Raw genomic sequence first — 19,467 nt, forward strand, 5'->3', positions numbered from 1 at the left:
GCAGCAGACTATCCAGATCTTACTAAAATGAGTAAGGCAGTTGGCCACACTGAGAAACCTATTTTTAATGTAGACAAAACAGCCTTTTATTGAAAGCAGATGCCACCAAGGACTTTCATAGCTAGAGAGGAGAAGTCAGTGCTTGGTTTCAAAATTTCAAAGGACAGGCCGAATCTCTTGTTAGGGTCTAATGCTGCTTTTGACTCGAGTTGACAACAGTGTTCACTTACCTTTTCAAAAATGACAGGGGCCTTAAAAATTATACTAGATCTAGTCCGCCTCTGCTCCATAAATAAAACAGCAAAGCCTGGATGACAGCACCTCTGTTGGCAATATGGTTTACTGAATATTTTAAGCCTACTGTTGAGATCTACTGCTCAGAAAACAAACGAAAAAAACCACATTTCTTTTAAATTACTATTGTTCATTGACAAAGTACTTGGTCACCCAAAAGCTCTGATGAAGATGCAATGAGATTAATGACGTTTTCATGCCTGCTAACACAACATCCATTCGGCAGCCCATGAATCAAAGAATAATGTTAACTTTCAAGTTTCATTATTTAAAAACTATATTTTATAAGGCTATAGATGCCATAGATAGGGATTCCTCTGATGGATCAAGGGAAAGTAAATTAAAGACACTTCTATAAAGGATTCACCATTCTAGGTGCCATTGAGAACATTCTTGACTCATAGGAAGAGACCAAAGTATCAGTGTTACTGGGAGTTTGGAATAAGTTGATTCCAGCCCTGATGGATGACTTGGAGGTGTTCACAACTACAATGGAGAATGTAACTGTAGATGTAGTAGAACCAGCAAGAGAACTAGAAATTGAGTCTGAAGATGTGACTGAATTGCTGCAATCTTGTGATAAAACTTGAATGAATGAGGAGTTACTTCTTATGGGTGAACAAAGAAAGTGGTTTCTTGAGATGGAATCTATTCCTGGTGAAGATGCTGTAAAGATTGTTGAAATGACCATAAAGGATTTACAATATTACAGAGACTTAGTTGATAAAGCAATGGCAGGGTTTGGGAGAATTGACTCCAATTTTGAGAGGGTTCTGTGGGTAAAATGCTACCAAATAGTATTGCCTGTTACAGAGAAATCATTCATAAAAGGAAGAGTCCATAAGGGACTTCCCTCGCAGTCCAGTGGTTAAGATTTCATGCTTCCAATGTAGAGGGAAGGCACAGGTTTGATCTCTGGTTGGGGAACGAAGATTCCATATGTCACATAATGCAGTCAAAAAAAAAAAAAATAAAGTAAGAGGAGTCCATCGACGCAGTAAACTTCATTGCTGTCTTATTTTAAGAAATTGTCATCTTTAGCAACCACTTCCCTGATCCATCAGCAGCCATCAGCATCAAGGTAAGACCCTCTACCAGCAAAAAGATTACTGATTCACTAAGGCACAGATGATGGAGAGCATTTTTTAGCGATGGAGTATTTTTAAATAAAGGCATGTACATTGTTTATTTTAGGCATGAAGATATCACACATTTAATAGACTAGAATGTAGTGTAAACATAGCTTTTGTATGTGCTGAGAAACCAAAAACTTGGTGTGACTTGCTTCATTGTAATATTTGCTTTATTGCTATGGTCTGGAACCAAACCCACACTATCTCTGAGGTCTGCCTATAAAAGCTGAGGTTTCCCTCTCAGCTGCCCATCTTTCTCAGTTTCCACCACTGATCTTTCCACATACTCATAACGTCCACTAGTCTTTCTGTTTTTAGTCTGGGAGGTATCATTCTCTCCAACTGTCAAGCAGAGGCAAAAGTCAGAGTTGTATTTGAATGTCAACTCTACTTGGCTCTAGGCTCTTGCACAAGGTCCTGAATGTTTCATTTCCCTTATTTGAAAACATATTAGTAAGAGTCCCTATATCATAGACTTGTTGAGAGATGAAACATTTAACTCAGTGATGTAATAAGAGCTCAGTAAATATCAAACAGTATTATCATGGCTTAGTGTTTATTCTAAGGTGAATTCTGCACACATATGTATAGATTTTATTAGGTTGAACCGTGTGAAATTGCCATTTTGGCATGTCAGAACACCAGCTATTCATATGGCTAAACCCAATAATAACTTCTAATTCTTGTCTATAGAACCTTTAGTTATTTTGCTTAATACATGTCATTATCCTAATTGAATATAAATGCACTTGAATTATCTTTTTAATTCATGTCATTTTGTTGTTGTTCAGTGAAATGGCAGAATAATACTGATTTTGGGGTGTCATGAACTAGTCATCATAATGATAATATTGTCTATTGAGATTTTTCCAAGTCAATCTGTTTCTCAAATGGGCTCATCTTTAAGAAAAAAACTGAAGTATAGTTGCTTTACAATGTTGTGTTAGTTTCTATTGTACAGCAACGTGAATTGGAGGGTATATATTAGGATATATACATATATCCCCTTTCTTTTGGATTTCCTTCCCATTTAGGTCACCGCAGAGCACTGAGTAGAGTTCTCTGTGCTAAACAGTAGGTTCTCATTAGTTATCTATTTTATACACAATATCAATAATGTATATATGTCAATCCAAATCTCTCAATTCATCCCATCTCCCCATCTGCCTTGACATCCATATGTTTGTTCTCTATATCTATGTCTCTATTTCTGCTTTATAAATAAGACTGCTAATACTCATTTTTTTTTCAGATTCCACATATGTGTGTTAATATATGGTGTTTGTTTTTCTCTTTGTGACTAACTTCACTCTGTATGACCATCACTAGGTCCATCCATGTCTCTACAAGTGACTCATTTTCATTCCTTTATATATATATGCTACATTTTCTTAATCCATTCCTCTGTTGGATAGCAATGTTAATAATTGATACCATTTTCAGAATGAGCGAAACACAAATTTTACCAATACTCTGTGAAAGAACAAAAGTATGTGTTGTTATGTTTCAGGATTGAAATATTTTTGTTGATCTTAAATCTTTTATGAAAATGAAACAACTACTCATGAATGGATTGAAAACTTTCTTGCTCTACTTGCTTTACTCTATTTCTTGCTTTACGTAATGCTTATGTATTTGTGCACAGACTGACCTCCTTAATTTAGCCTTTAGCCCTTTAAACAGCTTCTGAAATGAATGTGTGATCAGGCTAACCTTCTGTAGCAATCTTTTACACATGGTTTAAATGTTGCCATTACTGAAGTCCTGACTTTGTACCAGGGATGGTATAAACCAAGCCCTGAGGCAGCTATTGGGAATTTCAGGCTGAAATGATTTCTCTAGAGGCTCCAACAGCATCAGGAATTCAGTTAGGTGAGTGCTCAAAACTGACTGGGGCAAAAAGAGGTTCAGAGTTGATGCCTTGTATGCCCAAAGTGAAGGATTTCTTCTGCTTTACATTTTTGGAATCTTGCGAGTTTCTCTTCTGGCCTTTGGTTTTAGTATGAATTCAACCATCTTGGTGCTTTGGAACCTAACTGGCCTGTCAGCTAAGTTTCAAAGAACATACCAGGAATCAAAGATCTGAACTCTGAAGATGAAGAGGGCCCTCATTACTTGGTATCCACTCCAGCGCCTTCCTTTCTTGCACTCCATGTTCAGCTCACTCAGCCAGCCAGCAGGGGCCCCCAGGAGGCAACATAGGATCCTTATTTTTTTGTTGTTATTGAATCTTCTCACCCAGTTAAAATATCAAAATCTTCCTGAGATTAGAGAATGAGGAAATACGATTTCATGGTACATAAATTGAAAGGGTGGCCTGGGTGAATTCTGAGTTTGAGATAAAAAAAAATGCATCAGTAAAAATGAAAGGAAACTCAATTAATTATGTCTTATTGGACTCTTTCTTACTCCTCCCCCCATTACTTTGATAATGTATTTTTGTGGAATGTGAATCAAATGGCAGCATTTAAGAATCCAAGGTCACTTTAAATCTTGTCTGCCAAAGACTTGCCTAGACAGGCCTTTGATTTAGATGCTTGTAGATGTGACTTGACATCATAGCTAGGTGCGCTGTCAGAACGTTCAATTTACTTAATAGAAAGGCTAGAGTAAAGCTTGAGCCTCTCTGATAGGACTCTCTTGTCTTTGAACTGAGGAGTATGAGTAATCAGGAACAATGCTCCCTGGTGGCAGGTGAAGAATGCATTCTGAGGACGCAGTTCTAAGAACTGTCAGAATTGACTCATGCCCGCTTTAATGGTATGGGTTACAATGAGGCTGACTAAAAATATCTGGATGATTGGTGGTGTTTGCGAGAAAGTGTGTCTTCCTCCTACATTCAGAACAGATTAGAGCTGCCACCATGCAGATGCCCAACTGCCCTGAAGGTCTTTTCAGGGAGAGACTGATTGACATGAGGTTCAGATGTGAAAGCGCTCTGGCTGTTCCTGCTTGTCACTTCCCTTAATTCAGGACTGATCTGAAGGCTCAGACATGTCTCTCCTCTTTGCTCCTTCAAGTGAGCCCTTCTTGAAGGTGTGTGGTCAGTAGGAAGGAAAGATTGGTTTTCAGTCCCAAAACACTTTTTTTGACATTTGAGAAAGAAATGTTTGCTTTGATTACTGTTCTAAAGAGAGTGCTATTGTTGGGCCTTTAAAAAATGTGTCAGGGATATATATGTGTGTGTGTGTGTGTTTGAGAGAGAGAGAAAGAATGTGATAGGGAGAGAGATGGAGGGGTTGTAGAGAATGAAAGGGGGGATTTGGAAGATTAAAAAAATCATATCTCTTATTCAGAATAGTTATAAATATTTATAATTTACCTGTGTTAGAAATCATCTCACAAATGACAAGTCATTAGTTAATACAGAAAAGGCAATGGCACCCCACTCCAGTACTCTTGCCTGGAAAATCCATGAATGGAGGAGCCTGGTAGGCTGCAGTCCATGGGGTTGCTAAGAGTCAGACATGGCTGAGCGACTTCACTTTCACTTTTTACTTTCATGCACTGGAGAAGGAAATGGCAAACCACTCCAGTGTTCTTGCCTGGAGAATCCCAGGGATGGGGAAGCCTGATGGGCTGCTGTCTCTGGGGTCGCACAGAGTCGGACACGACTGAAGCGACTTAGCAGCAGCAGCAGCAGCAGCAGCATTAGTTAATAATGAGTTACCACATACGGGTAACTTATGCAAGTTCAGAATCTAAGAGTTTAGAATCCTGGTATAGCAGATCAGAGTCAATAACCAAAATTTATTAATTTTATGGTTTCACAAAATGATCTTCTCTAGGATCCTTCTACACTATAAGAAAATCCAGTATTTCAGTTGACCCTCAGTTTTCCAGTACCCCACTTCAGAGCTGCTAAAGATTTCAGAAATGATGTCTAATATCACAGTATTTTCTCCCAGACTTCTGATGCTGTCTATTTACTTTCCCTTTGAGGTGCAGGGAATAATCTATATTATTTTTTTCCTGCAGGTTTATTATGCTTTGCTCAAGTCAGTGGGGAAGGTGTCATATTTGCCTTGTAAAAGGACTTAACATATGATGGTGATACTACTAGTCTGGATTGGTTACCAGATTCGAGATTTCGGCAGTTGATAAAAGTTTCATTTCTAAAAATACAATATTATAAAAGAATCTTTCCACAAAGAGGCCTCATCCTTTTTTTTTTTTTCATGCTTAATAAATATTGTTTCATTTTAGTGAGTGAGTTCTTTTCTGAATTGTCTATCCTTGTCTTTGGGTATTATTGTGTTAGAGTATTAATTTTCTTGTCAATTCATACGAGCTTTTTATATATTCATATTCTTAGTCCTTTCACTCTATTTTGGTGGCCAGTAGTTTTCTAGAGTTCCTTTGCCTTCTGTTCTCTTTGTATTCTATTTAACTTGCTAAGTTTAATTTAAAAACTTAGTAAATAAGCTTGTATTTTCCAACTATGGTGTAACTGCTAACTGTAGAATTGTTTTCAAATATGCTAATTTTTAGAAAATGTCATAGTTTGGGGTCATATTTTTGATCTGAAAATTAAAAGAAAGGATAGTGAATGTGGCTGAAAAGATACAGTCATGTTCAGGGCTTTGAATTCTCAGCTAAGGAGGTCATTCTAGTGTTGATGTGCTTTATATCAAATTGGATGCAGTTGTGACCATGATATGGGACAGTATTGAATAGTTAATCTCTTTAAAGCATTGGTGTAAATTCTAAGCCACCTGGACACTAGCTTATTAGTTCATCCTTTTTTTTTTTAAACTCTCATGAATGTCCCTTTGTTACAGACCTTTTTATGGATATTGCGTCTAGATCCATGATGACATCTGAAATGTGATTAATATGTGGATATTAATCCAATATGTGGGTTTAGTACTAATATGTCAAATTGGTACCATGAATTCTAAGGTGAATTCTTACCCTGCAGCTCTCATCTTTATGATGAAAAGTGTGGTCCTAGCTTGGGTAATGGTTTGGTTCCTAATCACAAACCACCTTCTTCCAAAGCACCAAATAATGTACTGGTTCAAGTCTGGCAGACTAGTTATTAGTTAGAAATTGTGAACAAGTGACTTGACTGCTTATATTCCTAATTTTTCTCATTTCCGAAGGGGAATAATTGGGCTTCTCAGGTGACTCGGTGGTAGAGAATCCGCCTCAGTGCAGGAGACACAGGTGATGCGGGCTTGACCCCTGGGTTGGGAAGGTCCTCTGGAGGAGGAAATGGCAATCCGCTCCACTCTTCTTGCTGGGATAGTCTCATGGACAGGGGAGCCACAGTCCATGGAGGAGGGCTACAGTCCGTGGGGGTCACAGAGAGTCAGACACGACTGAGCGACTGAGCGTAAGCAAGAAAGGGGAATAATAACAGACCCATACCTTATAGCATTATTATGAAAATAAAATGAAAACTTACCCTTCTCAAAAAAGTTCTTGGTACATTTTAGTGAAAATCGCTGTCATGTCCAACTCTTTGTGACCCATGGACTGTATAGTTCATGGAATTCTCCAGGCTGGACTACTGGGGTGGGTGGGGACCCTTTCCCTTCTCCGGGGATCTTCCCAACCCACGGATCGAACCTAGGTCTCCCACATTTCAGGCAGACTCTTTACCAGCTGAGCCACAAGGGAAGCCCATGGTACATTTTATGTGTTTGCTAAATGTTAAATATCATCACTATTGACATGTAGATGCTATATCCTCCTTCATTTTCCTCAATTGATGGCGTTCAAAGCCAGTTTTAAGAGAGTGATGGTAATTCCCAGAAAATTATGAGGACTTAACATTTTTAATAGGGTAGTAATGAGACAGCAGGCAAGAAGTTGGTGATAGATCCAGAAAATGATGCTTTAAAAGGCAATTTCAAAATGATCAAAGTGTCTTCCTGTGGATGTTTCCCTGGCCCACATGTCATACACCTCCACATCCATTTGTGATATTCTAAAAGTTGGATCAAAATAGATGAACAGGATTTGAGAATGTTAATCTCATTATGGTCTTTATGATAAATGTTTATCAGTGTCTGTATCTATCTACCTACCTACCTGTCAATATATTATGTATATTATCAGTATATATATATTACTATACTTTATATATGTATGTATATTTAGAGATGTTTATTTGTACACACACAGTCTGTATTTGTATAATGTATATAGTAATGTAAGTTCAAGCTCTAAAAAGCCTTCATGATTCCAGATTCTTGCTGAGCCTCTTGATAAGAGTTATTCTCCTAATTCATCCAGAAGGAGGACCTGGGGAGGAGCCTCAGTGTGATAAATACTGTTTACTCCGAGCTACAATGATGGGTTCCTTTCTTCATGATAGTGTGTAACGCATATCATCCACTGCTCCGTCTGTAATTCCAACTCAAAAATGATTCTGTCTCAGGCTAGAAAGAAAGTAGGACACATATGTGTTCTTTCTCAAAAAATTCTTTTCCATTATGGTTTATCCCAGGATGTTGAATATAGTTTCCTGTGCTACACAGTAGGAACTTGTTGTCCATCCATTTGATGTGTAATAGTTGACATCTACTAACTACAAAGACCCAGTCTATCCTTCTTTGATGAATATCCCAACATATTCATTCTTAGTGTCACAGAAGAGAAAATGACTTCCTGATGTAGTTGGTTGTAGTTTGTCTTTTGCATTGATAAGCGTTTGTTGATACTTTATGACTTCAAATGGTGCAGTAAAGGAAAAGTAAAGGGACTAACATGTATTGGGTGGCCATGATGTGCTACATGATATTAACATTTGATTCTCCCATAAATATGTTAGGCTGGTTTAATTGCCCTTGATTTATTGATAACAAGATGAAACTGTTGGTAATTAGGAGAGCTCTGATCTGATCAGAGGGCTATGCTGTCTGCTGATACATTAGATTCTGAATAGGAGGCCAAGAAAATCGTTCTGTTTCCTGTGTATGATGTTTCAAGTAGTGGCCCTGGCTGGCCACACTCGGAGAAGTTGGTGGGTAGCTGCTGATTGTACGAGCTGTGTGGTGCGGGTTCCTCCTCCCCACAACTCCTCCCTCTCTCTGTTCTCTCCAGCTGCTCTCAGGTTTGGGAGATACAGCCTTGCTTGTCATTCCTCACCTTGGCGCTCTGGCTTCTAACCTACCTCCTCCCTCCCACCAAAGTTTTGATATTCACTAGACTCCTAACTGGTAAAGCTATATTGGTGAATGCTATTTAAGTGAAGTGAAAGTTGCTCAGTTGTGTCCGATTCTTTGTGACCCCATGGACTATACAGTCCATGGAATTCTTCAGGCAAGAATACTGGAGTGGGTAGCCTTTCCCTTCTCCAGGGGATCTTCCCAACCCAGGGATCGAACCCAGGTCTCCAACACTGCAGGCAGATTCTTTACCAGCTGAGCCACCAGGGAAGCCTATTTACTTCACTTATTTATCTCAACTCTGTGTTTTGAATAACCAGGTATAATATGAGGCATGTATCACCTCCTGAGAAGAGTCAGCAATTAAGATGTCAGCCTTGTCAGGATTCCTGAGCATTGTGCTGATAGGTACTTGGAAATGGTATAGATAGAACATATGCTGAAACCTTCTGCCATGTAAATATGTTGCTCTTTATCAGAAAGTTTCCAGAATTCAATAGGGAGCCTTTTGCATTGATTTAGGTATTCTGGTTTGTATTCAGCCCTTCTTATTAATATATTTTTTTCAATAGAAAGGGAGGATTTGTGTGGTGTGGATATGGAGGTGAGCTTGAGTCTGATTGATGTGGACTCAAATTTTAGTCCCATCTCTCACTGCCTGAGTGCCCCCAGATAAATCACTTGTTTTACTTTCTGGCGCTCTGACTACCCATCTGTAAATTGGATGTGATACCTACCTCCTGGACCTCCTATGACACCCAGTATGGGCCCTAACACAGAGCTCTACTGAGAAAATATTAGTTCTTTGTATCTTGACCTGGAAGGTAATGCTTTCGTAAAATTCTTACCTTCAGTGAATGGATATATTTATATGGAGGAAAGACTGATTCAGTAAGTCTTTCCTCTCCTAAAGACTATTTCCTTTACAGTTCTGTATCTGTTCCATTTCAAATAAAGGTTTTAAGCTCTCTCATTTCCCTGACACCTCTGCATGAAATAAGAAGTGAACTCAACATACAACAGCTTGTTGGGTGTATTCCATACATCTGTTCTGTGCAAGTGTTCTTCCTGCCGGATCCAAAGTGCAGGGAGTCGAGAGTCACATTCCCTAGTAGACTTAGCTATTGATGATTCCAGCACATTTATCATGACGTAGGTGATGCTTTGGAGACTGTGCAGGAAGCTGAAATGAGTAATGTGACAGGTCAAGGCTTACAGCCATAGAAGAAAATGCTTCTCGCTGTGTATTGACTGTTTCCCATCTCAGATTCCTCTTCTCTCTTCTGTGAATTCTGTGCTCCCTGCTAAAGACTAGCCTTTCCCACCTGCTTTTGGTATTAGTAAACTCAACAGTTTCTGCAAATGATGTTATTAATATGCCTAAACAATGGTCAACGGTTCATGAGTACACCCTTAGTAAGGTTTCACCTTAAAATAATCAGCTCTTAGATACTCTCCAGTATCCAAATTTAAAATTGACAACACTTTTTTCATTTTTAATTCAATATCTCCAAGGCATAATTTTTCATGAAAAAGTAAATATTTTTAGTCACCCAACAAGGGAAGACTTTTTACAGAAATACATATTTAAGAAAGAATGATGTGTACTTTTTCTAAGTCATCTCTTGAGACCAATTACTTTGACTAATCAGAAGCTTCTAAATTATTTTTAGTTTTGTACTGTTATCAGTGTTCCAAAGAAAAATGTTCCTCAGTGCAGCTTACATTTGTTTTTGCTTTTGTACTTATTCAACCATCAAAAATTTGAGACATGCATCATTTTTTAAATTCAGGAAATAATAGGAAATTGAAGAATGATAAGAATGATTATCTCTTTTTATCTTTCTTTTTAGCTGCACTGTGAATCTTGTACATCCCTGACCAGGGACTGAACCTGGGCCCTTGGTAGTGAAAATGTGGAGTCTTCATCACTGAACTGCTAGGGAATATCCAAATGATTACCTTTTATTTTTTATGTTCCTTTTCTAGCTTTTAGTATTGCTGCCCATCAATAGCTAACACTGTATTTTCTGCTGGCTTATAGTCAAATGATAAATTTATATTTTTATTTTCCCAAGCACTACTTTATAGACAGAAGTAAGCTGAATTACGTTGCCATCTACTAATAACTGGATCTCTGGAGATAGTCAGTACCAGCATGATACTCCTACAACATAACTTGAGGAAGCAGGAAGTGTTGTATAAAGTGAGAAAGAATATTTAGAAGTTGTGTGTGCTTCCTGTTACATTATTTTAATTGATTTTTTTTAGACAATCCTTATATGAAATGGACTTTTTGATATAACTATGTAAACAAATGTAAGCTCAGCTTTTAAGATTTACACAAATCCTTTAGTTGGTCCAGTGCTTTGTTCTATTGCCACTGACTCATTTATTAAAAGACGATAAGCTCCCATTCACATCACTTTCCTATGAGAAGCAGGCATGCCCTGTTCCTTGGTGACCTGGACATTAAACATGAATGGATAGAATCTGTAACTAAGACACTAACACCAGTCCACCAATGAATAAGAACCATTCTGTGTCTCTGCTTTTCTCTTCTCTATGAACATCTGGGTCTGTACTCATCACATCTGGAAATGCGTGTTGTTTGTTTTTTCCTCTTTGGAACCAAGATGGAGACAGACGTTTAGCTGGTCTGTGTCTATCGTTTATGCTGATGTCAGTAAGTTTACTGATTATGTTTACCAGGCTCAAGCTTTTAAGATGAGTCTCTGTGGAAATAAATTGCTTATTTTATGGATTGTCTAGTGCTGTGATCAGCCATAATCAAGGATGGTGGAAGATTCTAAGAGAAAGTTATAATAATGTGTTTATTGGAAAACGAAGATAGCAAACTCTAAAATAAATCTTGTTTTGCTGTTCAATAGCAATCTTGGGAACAACCTAGAGTCTACCATGAAGAGTTGTACTTATGGAGTAAAGCTCCACTGTCTACCTTCTACTTCTTGAACTTGGTGGTTTTATTTGATGGAGCTTGGTTGTTTTGTTTCAGCAATGGGAAACACTTCCTATGGGTGTTGGGGCTTTCCTTCCCAATATGGCAGTTGTCCACTTAGAGTATAGGTGATGAGGAATTACCTTAGAAGGGCTCAAAGTATTGTTAGAGGACCTCCTTCTAGGTCTTGCTGTAGAAACCCCAAGGGCACTTATTCTGTCTTCCTTTTTTCTTTTGCAAACATGGGTAACCTTGAGAAATAGTGGAGTAGTTAGCACTGATTTCCACAGCTCTGGCTTGGAAATTTCTTACAGTCTCAAGCTGCTGCTTAGACTGGTTGCTAAGCAACCAGGAGAAGAGTTCACAAGCTTTGTCATAAGCCAGCAATCAAATGAGAGACAGTATTTTCTTTTGATTATTATTTTTTTTGTCAGCTCTTATTTTTGGTGTTGTGTGTTTACATCCTTTGGGGAGTATTATTTCTAGAAACGCCTTTTCCAAAGAAGCTTTGTTTGTTAAAAGCATTTTGGTTTGATCCTTTTGTATAAAAAGGTGAGCAGTAGGCGTAGAAATTAGGCCTTGAGGCAGATGAAATAGTTTTATGAACCATGATGGAGTCACATACTGCTTTAGCCTCTCCTTTTTGAGAAAACATACATGAAGCTTTCCATTCTTCCACTTCTGGTTTTCTGTTATTGTGCACTTCTATGACATAAATCAGTGACTTTGAATCAGTGGTACCTTCAGCTCTTCTGTCCTTGAAGGTCACCGCTGAATAGAAAATCATTTAATCCTTTGTAAGCAGGATTTATTCTGACAATTTTTGGAGCCATTTTTCATGTAATTTCAAAAATATCTGTATCCTTTATTTTTTTTAATGAACTATAATTAACTTACAGTGGGCTTCCCTGGAGACTCAGGAGATGCAGGTTCGATCCCTGGGTTGGGAAGAGACCGTGGAGTAGGAAATGGCAACCCACTTACAGTATTCTTGTTGCAAAAATCCCATGGACAAAGAAGCCTTGTGGGTTACAGGTCATGGGGCTGCAAAGAGTCGGACACGACTGAGTGACTGAACACTCACTAGCTTACAATGTTATATTAGTTTCAGATGTACAACAGTGATTTGATATATTTATGCATTATGAAATGATCACCATAATATATCTAATAGCCATTTGTCATCATTCAAAGTTATTATGATATTATTGACTATATTCCCTTTCCTGTACGTTACATCCTTGTGACTCATTTACTTTAAAACTGGAAGTTTGTGCCTCTTAACCCCCTTCACTTATTTTGCCCATTTCCCTGCCCTCACCCCCAGTATAAATCCTTGACCCTTACAGATTTTGCCTCTCAAACACTAATGAGCCGTCTTTTAAACAAATGCTTAGGTACGTGTTTGTAACTGTTGTTTGTGTTTTTAATTATACATTGATGTTTAATCAGTGAGTCTGAGTAGTGTGCCTCAAAACAGTAATCTTACAGTTAGTGAAAACGAGATGAGGAGACTGAGATGATATAGATCTTCTGCCTCAGTCCCAAAGGAGGAAGAGATTGTAGAAACTGCATATCAATGAGCATGATGCTGATATCTGGCCAGATAGTACCTTGGGTTATTGAACTAATAGCTTGTGATGACTGTGAAGAACCGAAGATAATTAGGAGCCTAAATGATATCACTCAGAAAAACTCATGTGAAGTTAAACTTGTTTTCTTTCTGATGATTTTAGTGTGCTGGTGATTCATGTTAGTGTATAGCCACTGGATATAGATTTTAGTAACATGTTTGATTATATGTCTTGAGATAATCAGCATTTCATTAATACAACCCGTAGCTTTTATGCTTTAAAATAGCACTTAGCAATTTTTTTTCTGCAGATGCTTCCCTATGTAAATTATTTGAAGAAATGAGACAGGATATTAAAACTGATATAAATGTTTTTGAAATTCATGGATGTAATATTTGCATATAAACATTACTACTTGCATTTTCCCTTGTAATTTGGTCTACTATGGAAAAGATTCTATTTATTTTTTACAATCAGTAATGAGTGTTTTATTGAATGAGGCCATGCCCTAAAATGTGGATTTTAGGACAGAGTAATTGAAAGCATTTAGGATGAGCTTATGTTTACCATTCATTCACTCCCAAAGCAGGTGGGATTCTAGCTCAGCCTTGGTCACTGCCAGGGTTTTGTGTATGAAGTGTCAGTGTATCAGTGACTATCAGAAAAAGCACTGATGCCTTGTCTTAGTTCTATAATAGATATACTTATTAATGCATTAAGTAATAAGGTCTAGCAGACAGTTTACTATCAGCTGTATTTTTCAAATCATGATGAATTTAAGAAATAGATCACAATAAACTGTGGAAAATTATGAAAGAGGTGGGAATACCAGAGCACCTGGCCTGCCTCTTGAGAAACCTATATGCAAGTCAGGAAGCAACAGTTAGAACTGGACATGAAACAACAGACTGGTTCCAAATAGGAAAAGCAGTACATCAAGGCTGTATATTGTCACCCTGCTTATTTAAATTCTATGCAGAGTACATCATGAGAAACACTGGGCTGGAAGAAGCACAAGCTGGAATCAAGATTGCAGGGAGAAATATCAATAACCTCAGATATACAGATGACACCACCCTTATGGCAGAAAGTGAAGAGGAACTAAAAAGCCTCTTGATGAAAGTGAAAGAGGAGAGTGAAAAAGTTGGTTTAAAGCTCAACATTCAGAAAATGAAGATCATGGCATCTGGTCCCATCACTTCACGGGAAATAGATGGGGAAACAGTGGAAACAGTGTCAGACTTTATTTTGGGGGGCTCCAAAATCACTGCAGATAGTGACTGCAGCCATGAAATTAAAAGATGCTTACTCCTTGGAAGAAAAGTTATGACCAACCTAGATAGCATATTGAAAAACAGAGACATTACTTTGCCAGCAAAGGTCCGTCTAGTCAAGCCTGTGGTTTATGGATGTGAGAGTTGGACTGTGAAGAAAGCTGAGCGCCGAAGAATTGATGCTTTTGAACTGTGGTGTTGGAGAAGACTCTTGAGAGTCCCTTGGACTGCAAGGAGATCCAACCAGTCCATTCTGAAGGAGATCAGCCCTGGGATTTCTTTGGAAGGAATGATGCTAAAGCTGAAACTCCAGTACTTTGGCCACCTCATGCAAAGAGTAGATTCATTGGAAAAGACTCTGATGCTGTGAGGGACTGGGGGCAGGAGGAGAAGGGGACGACAGAGGATGAGATGGCTGGATGGCATCACGACTCGATGGCCGTGAGTCTGAGTGAACTCCAGGAGTTGGTGATGGACAGGGAGGCCTGGCGTGCTGTGATTAATGGAGTTGCAAAGAGTCGGACACGACTGAGCGACTGAACTGAACTGAACAGGTGTAATATCTGCCTAACTATAGTGTGTGATAGAAAGTAATTGTTAATTTCTAAAAGTTGCAGGTACTGTTAATACTCTGTGGCTTGTACATGTCTTTATTTATAATGCATGGAGATACCAGATTTCAGTTAGATATTCATGAAAATAAAGATAAGCTTTTCCCTATTCACGAATCCATAGGTCCTTAATGGAGGGGCAGGGTGTCCATATAACCCTATATAAAAAAAAATCCTGTTTACATGTTTACTATTAATTGTATCATAAAACTAGTCTTAGAAACAAAGTAAAATATAATATTGATGTAAGATTATGATATATTCTTTCCAGATGGTAAATTCACTGGGATTAAAATCCTTGGGGATATTCCAGTTTATGTATATATCTCAAACTATATTAAGCATGTGTAGCAGCAGAGGCAAATGAATTTCAAACATATATATTCTCCATGTGGCCTAATTATCAATAGAAATAGAATGGCAGATCTTTACAGAAGATGTCAAATTTTGGGGACTTTGCCAGTCTTATGCCAGGAGCATAAGAAATAAAGCCATAGTTTAAATGGAGAATTCTTCTCTATTGCCTGTGAGAGGCCAAGGGGAAATGCATACCTCATTAGTGAATCTTTTGTATAAATAATAGCACTGATTTCGTAGGTATTTGTGAATTAATACATATATAACACTTAAGAGGGAACTTCCCTGGTAGCTCAGTTGGTAAAGTATCTGCCTGCAAAACGCAGGAGACCCCGGTTCGATTCTTGCTTTGGGAAGATCCACTGGAGAATGGTTAGGATACCCACTCCAGTGGCTCAGAGGTTAAAGCGTCTGCCTCCAGTATGGGAGACCTGGGTTCGATCCCTGTGTTGGGAAGATCCCCTGGAGAAGGAAATGGCAACCCACTCCAGTACTCTTGCCTGGGGAATTCCATGGACAGAGGAGCCTGGTGGGCTACAGTCCACGGGGTCGCAAAGAGTCGGGCATGACTGAGCGACTTCACTTTTACTTTCACCCACTCCAGTATTCATGGGCTTCCCTGGTGGCTCAGATGGTAAAGAATCCCCCTGCAATGTGGGTGATCTTGGATCATTCCCTGGGTTGGGAAGATCCCCTGGAGAAGGGAACGGCTACCCACTCCAGTATTTAGCCTGGAGGATTCCTTGGACAGACGTGCCTGGCAGTCCATGGGCTCACAGAGTCGGACACGACTGAGAGACTTTCATACACACACTAACACTTTAGAGTTATTCCTGCCACATTAATACAGTCATTCCTATATTAATGCTTTTATAACTGTTCCAGTATGTTATTACTACTGAGTTCTACAAATTTATTGTGGACGCCATAGAGCTTTATTTCTTATTTAAAACAACTGTACTGACATATACAACAGTGATCATTTAGAGTCTTATCAGCCCTTGACTGTGAGATGATAATAGGGACGTATTTAACTTACTTTTGGAATGGATAATACATGAGTATAAAATCTTAACAATTCTAAAGTGAATATGTAGTGAAAGTAAATCCTTTCTTTTTAAAAACAGTTCAGTTAGTTTTAGCTGTGATGGATCTCTGTTGTTGCGCTGGTTTTTCTCTGGCTGCAGTGAGCTGGGACTACTCTCTAGGTGTGGCTCGAGGGCTTCTCGTTGCTATGGCTTGTCTTATTGCAGAGCATGGGCTCTAGGGCACTCAGGCATCAGCAGCTGTGATGTGTGGGCTCAGCACTTGTGACTCCCGGGCTCTGGAGCACAGGCTCAGTAGTTGTGGCACATGGGTGTAGTTGTGGCACATGGGTTTAGTTGCGCCATGGCATGTGGGGTCTTCCCGGATCAGGAATCAAACCCGTGTCTCCTGCACTGACAGGCAGATTCTGAGTCACCAGGGAAGTCCCCCTTTTGCTTTCCTTTACTCCAGCCATCCCATTCCTCTTCCTATATCTCTGTGTTATATATATATATATAAATTATTGGTTCATCTTTGAAAGGAGATATTATGTATATACAGGTTCGTGCTCACACAGTCTTTTAAATACAGAAATGGTTGCATGCGATACACCTGTACGTCACCCTGAGCATATCAATAAATACTATATCTTTGAGATTGTTCCACATAAAGTCACCTTCACTTTTTTATTTTTTTTTTATTTTTTATTTTTTCAAGTGAAACAACAGTTTTATTGTAGGCATGAGTGCATGGGTTTCTGTCACATAGGCTAAAGATGGCCCTAGGGTTCTAGCTTCTAAGATAAGACTGTTTATCTTAGACACAGCTTTTTTTTTTTTTTTTTTATTTAGAGAATACTTTATTAGTTTCTGTAATCAAACCCATGTAGATAAGACCTTACATATTTAATACAGTGTGTTACCCCTGTACAAATGGAAAAAATTATGTTTAACGTTTCTAGACCAATATGGCTGTTAATTTCTGTACAATGCCAACCCAACACGGTACAACTGGGATACTTTTTCCAAAGTTGACACAGCTTTTTGGGAAGTGAATTAGAAAGTGAGCAAGACACAGCTTGGAAATAAAGTCATTATTTTTGCTGGAGAGTTGTAATGAAAGAGAAGAGCTTATTCAAATCAGTGTACACATCATAGAGCCTCAAGGAAGATGAAAATGATGTGGGGTAAAACCGGTCTGAGTTCCTGGTCTTAGCAGTGATGTTGGCCTCTCCTTCGAACAGCAGGGACTTGCCCCTAAATGGAGGCAGCAAGGTTGATTTGGCAGTTTTGACTACAGTAGCATCTCGGGGCTCCCCCAGCTCCCTCTCTGGATCCCCAGCTCAGCGCCCTCCCTTTCCCGGAAGAGCTGACAGAAGGGCAGGGTCTATGTCATGGACACTGCTACTTGCTCGATGAAGCTGGCCAGGTTTATGTCCCGTTCTGAAAGGCCCGCACACTCGTGAGTGCTCAGGGTGATGTGGACCTTGTTATACACGTTAAACCATTCGGGATGGTGGTCCAATTTCTCAGCCTGCAGAGCCACTCTTGTCATGAAGCCAAAAGCCCGATTAAAGTCTTTAAAATGGAACTGCTTGAAGATGGCATCCCGGCCTTCCAGCTCGTTCCACCCCACGGCCCGCAGGTTTGGCAGCAGCTGGTCCCTTTCCTCAGCACTCAGCCTGTGTGCTTTGCCAGCCATGCCGGACTCGGGGGCAGCAGCAGCAGCAGCAGGTGGCCGCGGAGCCCACCAGCACGACGCCCGGCGCTCTCGGAAGCCGTCGGGCGGGGCCACGCTCGGGCCGCCCCGAGGCGGGAGCGCGGCCCACCTTCACTTTTTTAAAAATTAACTTTTATTGGAATATAGTTGCTTTACAGTGTTGTGTTAGTTTCTATTATACAGCAAAGTGAATCAGAAATATGGAATGCTTCCTGTATTTGTGGGTCATCTTTGTGCAAGAGCCATGCTGATTTCTGTACTGTTGCAGTTTTAGTATAGATGCTACCGAAGCTGAGCATTTGAACTGCCTTGTCCTTGTAAATAACTTTTAATTTTAGAAGAGTGTTACACTAACTGAAAAGTTGCAAAGATAGTACAAAGTTCCTATATACTCCACAGTAGAGTTCCTCTACTCCAGCATCTTATGGAGCTGGCGGGTACATATGTCAATACTAAGGAACTGGCATTGTTCAGTTCAGTTGCTTAGTTGTGTCCAACTCTTTGTGACCCCATGGACTGCAGCACACCAGACTTCCCTGTCCCATCACTAACTCCTGGAGCCTGTTAAACTCATGTCCATTGAGTCAGTGATGCCACCCAACCATCTCATCCTCTGTCATCCCCTTCTTCTTCTGCCTTCAATCTTCCCCAGCAATAGGGCCTTTTCTAGTGAGTCACTTCTTCGCATCAGGTGGCCAAAGTATTGGAGCTTCAGCTTCAGCATCAATCCTTCCAATGAATATTCAGGACTGATTTTTTTTTAGGATGGACTGATTTCATCTCCTTGCAGTCCATGGGACTCTCAAGAGTCGTCTCCAACACCACCGTTCAAAACCATCAATTCTTTAGCACTCAGCTTTCTTTATGGAAAGAAACGCATTGTTACTTTATTATTAACTAAATTCTGCACTCTGTTCAGATTTCACTCGTTTTGCCCCAGTGTCCATTTTTCTATTTCTGGATCCATGTTATAGTCATCATGTCTTTTACAGCCTCCCCTAGCCTGCAGTAGCTTCTCAGATTTTCCTTGTTTTTAACAACTGAGTTTTGAGGAATGCTGGTTAGATAGTTTTTGGAATGCCCCTCTGTTATTGAATTTGTCTTGCATTTTTCTCATGGTTAGATTGGAGTTACGGGCTTGAGGGGAGCGTTACCACAGAGGGGAAGTGCCCTTCTTATCACCAGTATCCACAGTATATGCTATAGACATGGCTTATCAGTGATGATACCTACTTCAGTCACCTGAACAAGGTAATGTCTGCCGGGTTATGCGCTGTAAAGTTACTTTTTCCTCTCTTTTCATATTTCACTTTTTGGAAACAAGTTACTAAGTGCAACCCACACTGGAGTCAGCCTAAAGCCCACTTTCTTGGGAGCAGGATGGCGTGTATGTGTGTTTAAT

At 39.4% G+C, this 19,467-nt stretch overlaps 1 protein-coding gene and 1 non-coding gene across 2 annotated transcripts; both read right to left on the reverse strand.

Moving 5' to 3' along the window:
- Nucleotides 1-17,380: 17,380 nt before the first annotated feature.
- Nucleotides 17,381-18,117, reverse strand: LOC120865247 (pterin-4-alpha-carbinolamine dehydratase). The gene has a single exon (XM_040242316.1). It carries the CDS (start codon nucleotides 18,045-18,047, stop codon nucleotides 17,733-17,735), a length of 315 nt encoding a protein of 104 aa, XP_040098250.1. The 5' UTR covers nucleotides 18,048-18,117; the 3' UTR covers nucleotides 17,381-17,732.
- A 142-nt stretch (nucleotides 18,118-18,259) lies between these two features.
- LOC120865532 lies at nucleotides 18,260-18,364 on the reverse strand. The gene has a single exon (XR_005721440.1). It is a non-coding gene; the product is annotated as a U6 spliceosomal RNA (small nuclear RNA).
- Nucleotides 18,365-19,467: the final 1,103 nt, after the last annotated feature.

Source organism: Oryx dammah, unplaced genomic scaffold, assembly GCF_014754425.2.
Source record: "Oryx dammah isolate SB20612 unplaced genomic scaffold, SCBI_Odam_1.1 HiC_scaffold_6, whole genome shotgun sequence".
In the NCBI taxonomy this organism is placed as follows: domain Eukaryota; kingdom Metazoa; phylum Chordata; class Mammalia; order Artiodactyla; family Bovidae; genus Oryx; species Oryx dammah.

Excerpts from the sequence above, each read along its gene's own strand:
- LOC120865247 (XM_040242316.1), bottom strand. The coding sequence starts at position 18,047 with ATGGCTGGCAAAGCACACAGGCTGAGTGCTGAGGAAAGGGACCAGCTG.